Source organism: Cryptomeria japonica, unplaced genomic scaffold (assembly GCF_030272615.1).
Source record: "Cryptomeria japonica unplaced genomic scaffold, Sugi_1.0 HiC_scaffold_1466, whole genome shotgun sequence".
In the NCBI taxonomy this organism is placed as follows: Eukaryota; Viridiplantae; Streptophyta; class Pinopsida; order Cupressales; family Cupressaceae; genus Cryptomeria; species Cryptomeria japonica.
In genome coordinates, this window is record NW_026729890.1 from 5,379 (window position 1) to 11,621 (window position 6,243).

General features: G+C 35.0%; 1 protein-coding gene across 1 annotated transcript; it reads right to left on the bottom strand.

Annotated features, from left to right (window-relative positions):
* Positions 1-206: 206 nt before the first annotated feature.
* Positions 207-3,107, bottom strand: LOC131051105 (receptor-like protein 36). Its single transcript, XM_057985477.2, has one exon. The coding sequence runs from the start codon at positions 3,105-3,107 to the stop codon at positions 207-209; it is 2,901 nt and encodes a 966-aa protein (XP_057841460.2).
* Positions 3,108-6,243: the final 3,136 nt, after the last annotated feature.

Below are 6,243 nucleotides of genomic sequence, written 5' to 3' on the forward strand. Positions count from 1 at the left end.
TAATCATTAATTGTGAAAGCTTAAAATAAGAACAAAATCCATACATTTAGAAAAGAGTACATTTTGTAGTGCTACTCATTTGAAAAAGAAAAAATAGCACACATGACAATGCAAGTAAACAAACATAAATATGAGTGACAACCCAAATGTGGAATAATCCAAATAAAAGCTCAGAGCATCTTTTGTGAAATAGCTTCAAGGATTCACTATTCACAAAGGTCATAGATAAAATTATCCATGAAAGAAAAGCATATGTATCTCCATTTCATGTGGAAGCACAACACTGCAATCACAGTAGCAAATCCCACTCCGTAACTTAACCCCACTCCCACTGCCCACCATCGATCCATTACATCTGCATATACACTTTTAGTGGTTGTATTATTCAATTCTTTGTAATTATGTTGTCTACCAAAACCAAGACTCTGTGTCCTGTTTTCAAGGGGAGGTCCATGAAGATTAGGATTTCCTAGAAAGGAAGAAATCTCAAAGGTTGAAAACTGCTTTCCTTGTGGTATTAACCCTGACAACTTGTTGTCAGAAAGATTCAACACAGCAAGAAATGTGAGATTTAAAAATTGAATAGGAATGTTTCCTAACAAATTATTTTCTGAAAGATCCAAAGATTCCAAGTAAGTCAAGGCTCCCAAGGATTCTGGAATTACCCCACTTAGATTATTTTTTGATATGTTGAGAGAAATTAATCCTCTCAAGAGCCCCAATTCTGAAGGAATATTTCCTGACAAGTTATTATGTGACAAATCCATGAACTTGTCTTGTCCAATTATTTTAGAGTATGGAGTTCTCCTTCCTTTTATCCAAACTGTTACTTCATCAGCAAAATTCATTCCATACTCTCTGTCCCAAGTTGAAACCTCTAGATAATATGAAGAATATTGTAATTGAAAACTTTGTGAATTATTGACCAAAGCACATAACTTGCTCACATCTGAAGGTATATTTCCTGATAATTGATTATCAGGTAAATCTAGAATTTGAAGATATTGCAACCTGAACAGCTGGGGCGGAATTCTACCATCAAATTTATTAGAAGCCAAGCTAAGAATTCTCAAATCTGTCAACTTTTCAATCCAAACAGGAATGCTACCTTCAAAATTGTTATTTCCTAGATCAAATATTTGGAGATCTGTGCAATTCGCAATAGATGGTGGAATAATACCTTGCAACCTGTTACCATTGAGATTTAATGTGCGAAGACTTTGCAGATTTCCTAACTCCTTTGGAATCTCCCCTTGCAAAACATTTTGAGCCAATTTTAAAATTTCTATTACATAACACTGCCCAATATTTGAAGGAATCATACCTGTCAACTTGTTCTTTGACAGGTCCAAAACTCTATGATAATCTGAATTGTTACATATAGAACTTGGAATTTCTCCAGTCAAATTATTCCCTGACAATGATAGAGTGTCAAATATCCCAATTGTTGTAGGAATAGAGCCATTAAACCCATTATTTGACAGATCTAATGCATGTGAACCAAAATCAAGAGGAGGAAGAGAGCCATATAATCTATTCCCATGCAAGTCCACTGTTAAAAAACTATGAGATATCTTGCGAGGTAGAGAACCTTCCAGTTGGTTATTTGAAAGATTGAGCTGATGAAGATTAGGAAGATCCCACAGCCACGAAGGAAGATTTCCCACAATGTTGTTATCTGAAAGATCTAGCCTGGACAATTGATACTGCTGGGACAAAAATGCAGGGAAGTTGCCTTGTATATTGCAAGACTGCAATTCAAGAGTAGACAGGTGGGCAAACTTAGGAACCCAGCTTGTAGAGATGTCAATGACAAACTGATTTTCTGAAAGGTCCAATTGTGAAAGGCGGGTTAGATTTTCAAATAGTTGAAGTGAAATGTTCCCTCTTAATCCGCTGGAACGAAGTGACAATACGTTTAAACTGGCCAACTTTGAAATGCAATCTGGAATTGTTCCTGACAGCTGGTTATGGCCTAGATAGAGCTGCCTCAATGTTAAGCTGCCAAAAGAGGATGGTATACTGCCCTCCAAATTGTTGTACCCCAGATCCATGGTCATAAGTTTTGAGAAATTTGCAATAGAAGTGGGGAACACTCCCGTTAAATTACAGTGACTAAGGGATAGCACGACTAGTGAGGAAGAATGGCTTAGCATGAAAGAAAGGTTTCCTTTCAAGCCGTAGTTAGAATCAAGCACAAGATTGCTCATTCTTGAGCGGGGCATGAAATTGGAAGGGATGAAACCATTTATACCACAGGAGGACAGATCAACTGAAACCAATGAGGACACATTCTCAAACCAAGAGGGTAGTTGAACCGGGAATGAATTGTAAGCTATATGCAGATGTGATAAACGGGTAAGGTTTGAGAGATCTGGAATATTACCTGAGAGCCCACAGCCAAACAGATGAATCTGGGTAAGATTGGGAAGACCGCTAAGGGCATCACCCCAGTGCTCAGATGCCATGCTCAGGTTCACATTACTCATATCCAAGAACTCCAAGCTTCTTAGATTTCTTACCCATACATCAAACTTACTACATTTAAAGTAGTCAGATGTGAAGTAGTCATATGTTGAAATTTGAATTAGCCAGAAGTTATCTGAAATATCCAAATGACGCAAGCTTGACATATTTCCCAACTCCAGAGGGACTTCACCTCCAAATCCAGCATTTTTCAACCTAAGAAACTCAAGTCTATGCAATTTTAAAAGCTGGGGAGGGATAGAAGTACCATTGAAGTCATTCCAGCTGAGATCTAAGTACTGTAGATGCTGCAGATTACACAGCGATGTACGAACTTCACCAGTCAACTGCTGTTTGTGGTAATCACTTGAATAATAATAATCAACCGGATTCCTTAAATCAAGGCGAATGACATGGGATGTGTGGTAATCACAGGCAACACCCTCCCACTCGCAACAGTTGAATCCCCGCCAAGAGGATAACCGACCTGAAGACAAATTAAGCCCAGCCTTGAAATCCAGCAAGTAACTTCTTTCATCTTGTAAACACCCTGTTGAAATTGGGAATTGAGAATGGAGCATTATTACCCATATCAACAAAAAACCACAGCCCGCAGTCATCTTGAACGAAAGTGGATACATTGCGCAATTTTACAATTCTTCCCCTAGTGAGATATAAATAACTGAACAATAAAAATAATTCAATGAATCTTTAAAGATGTTGGGATTGATAAATTTTGTGTTTTCGCAACACATGACTTGATAAAAACACGGCAACTTTTACACCGACTTTGACTTGCAAAGACTACAAAAGTCTGGATATCTTAATCCACGACGATAGAAAATAATAGGAAAACCATATCGTCACTTCACACGTCACTTTGACGAATTTTTCGCATATTTTGAAAGAGAAAGGTTTTTCTATATTTTAATGAATTAATTTGTTTACTCTAGGTGGTAGTTGCAAGTATAACTAAAGTAACTATAATAATTTAAAGGGTCGATTTGGAGTAACACATAGTTTATATTTTTGATGGGTTAGGGGTTGTAGAATTAGAATCACACGTACTGATATCTTTTATCAAATATGTAAAGATTGATGGAAAATATTTAGATACATCTTATTTAAACATAAATATAGGTGATTTAGATACTATTAAATCAAATAAATTGATTATCAGAATTTAATAATTATTTTTTGGAATCTTTATGAGTTTAAAGTTTTAAAATTTTGATTATAATGTCACATTTAGGAAATCTGAAGATAAAATAAATTACATTTTTAATTTTAGATGTCAAGAAAGTAAACCAGCATCTCTCTTTACTAGCATACACACATAGTTCCTTTTAAGAACTTCACTTATTGCCCTCAATAGACCATGTTATTCTTCGCAATACTTAATACAAAGTGTTATGAGATTGATTGAATCATGACTAGCCCCATGTCCCCATGCCGCTGCTTATGAACATTTTCTCCTTAAATTTAAGCAACTAGAGTGTTCCTGTGCAAAATTTTAATTAGCAAAAAAAGATAAATTGGAATCTTCCCCTATTTTGGTAGAGTAGCAGCTGCTTAAAAATTGAAGAAAAGGGAGGCTAGAAATAAGCAATGGCTGCTTATTTAAAAAATTAAAAAAACTGACATCTGACTTTGCCATATTTATTTCCTCTCCTTTTTTTTTTGCCTACAAATTTTATTTGCAAGAATATTACTAATAATTTTATTTGCAAAAATAATTTAAGAGAATTGCATAAAAATAAGCAACAATTTTACTTTCCATGGGACAAGTGCAGTTGATGCTAGCTGAAATAAGCTAAGCAGCAGCATGGGGACATGCCCCAAATCATCAAACATAAGAATCTTTGATTTCTATTTTATCTTCAAAGGACAAGATACAAATGATTATATAACATGCAAGATAGATTTCCATTCATAGCATCATTTAAAATTGATTCCTATTTGCATACAGCTGTAAAGTTCGCAGTCAAGACTGGCCTTATTTTCTCTTGTGCCTATCATCACGTGACATGTTTTGATACAATTGTGTTCCCTCTTTTTACCCATCTGATAATGATCCGATTTGTACGAGTCGTTATGCATAAAATGGTCAAAAAGTGGTCATTTCAAAGTGTTGCCTGATACTTGATCTCTATTGCGCCAATAACCACACACAACATGACCAATAAATATTTATAAAATATCTTATAACTATTATAATATTCACCTTTTTACAAATTAATATGTACCTAAATATATTAATTTAGGCATATGTTTAAAGCATATCTTAAATATTATAAAGTTTAAAATGGGTGGTCAAAAAATTTGTTGACCACCCATAACCGCCTTCCTGCATACATGTTATGGGCCTACTTGGCACGAAATACCGTAAACTATGTTGCCCTAAAAACTTTGGAAAATGAAGATTTTTGGGGGCATTTTCATTGTTTGCTCTGCAAACCTTATTCTCCGCCATTTCTCTTTCCACTTGACCGTCTACAACACTAGTCCTTCTGCTCTCCCTCTGCAAGGTAACGCTCACGCTCTTCCTCCTTGCATATTAGATTTCCAATGACGATTTATGCTCCTTTGTACCTGCATTATGCTTTGTCTATTGATGATTTCTTTGTATGTGGTTTAGGGTTTCATTTAAATGCTCTCTGACAATATAATATTGTCAAAATCCTCACAAAAGAATGGCAAAAATTTTAATTATTTGTTACTTTTTTTAAAACTCTTAATTTGTAATCATTTTATTTAATGGGTGTACTGTTATTCTCTCCATTGTTTGTAATTCCATAATTTCTTTAAATGGTGTTGACGATTTCATTTCAATCATCTCTCAAGTTGTTTATAATGCCACAATAATTACACAGAAAGCCAGAAAAATAGAGTATTATCGCGGTCTACAATGTTGAGGGTTTCATTTTCATTGTTTGTATCATTGAATTTAATAGGTGTACTATTATTGTCTCCATTTGAGGGTTCATATATATATATATATATATATATATATATATATATATATATGTATACATACATATATATATATATGTATACATATATATATATGTATACACACACACACACACACACACACACACACACACATGTGTGTGTGTGTGTATAGGAGTTTTCCTTCGTCAAACCACGGTTGAGGAATCAATCTTGAAAGAAAGTAATTGTAAATGCTTAAATGTAAATAATGGAAATGTATACCTTGTAGATATGCAATTTGTTGATGATGGTTTCTTTGTTTCTTGAATGTAAGCACAAGTGTTGCATGAAATGGCATGTAACATGAAAAAACCATAACACACACACATGCTTGGAAATGAATGTTGTAATATTACTCCAATGGAAGAATGAAGAAGACACATGAAGAAGAAGATTTGATGGATGCTTGAAGACTTGGACACTTGAACACTTGATGACAATAATGGAGACCTTCCACGTGTTTAGCCAATTTTTGCTTATCTTCGCTTATTCGTGTATATATTATCTTACCAAATGAGGGAATTAAGTCCCCTTTTATACATGCTTAGGAGAATTAATTTTAGTCTCACTAAAGGCCGACATAAGGGAAATTTAAATCTTGGAGAGCAAATTAGGGTCAAGGGTCAGATGGACCCATATTACGACCACCCAAAGAGGGAGGACAGGGGTGCCACGCCCCTGTCTTGCCCTATTTTGGGTATTGGATAGGGTCACAAGGTGATACAAGGGATAAAACAAAAGGAGATTTGGAATGATGATGTAGAGAGGGGTCTCAATTGAGTA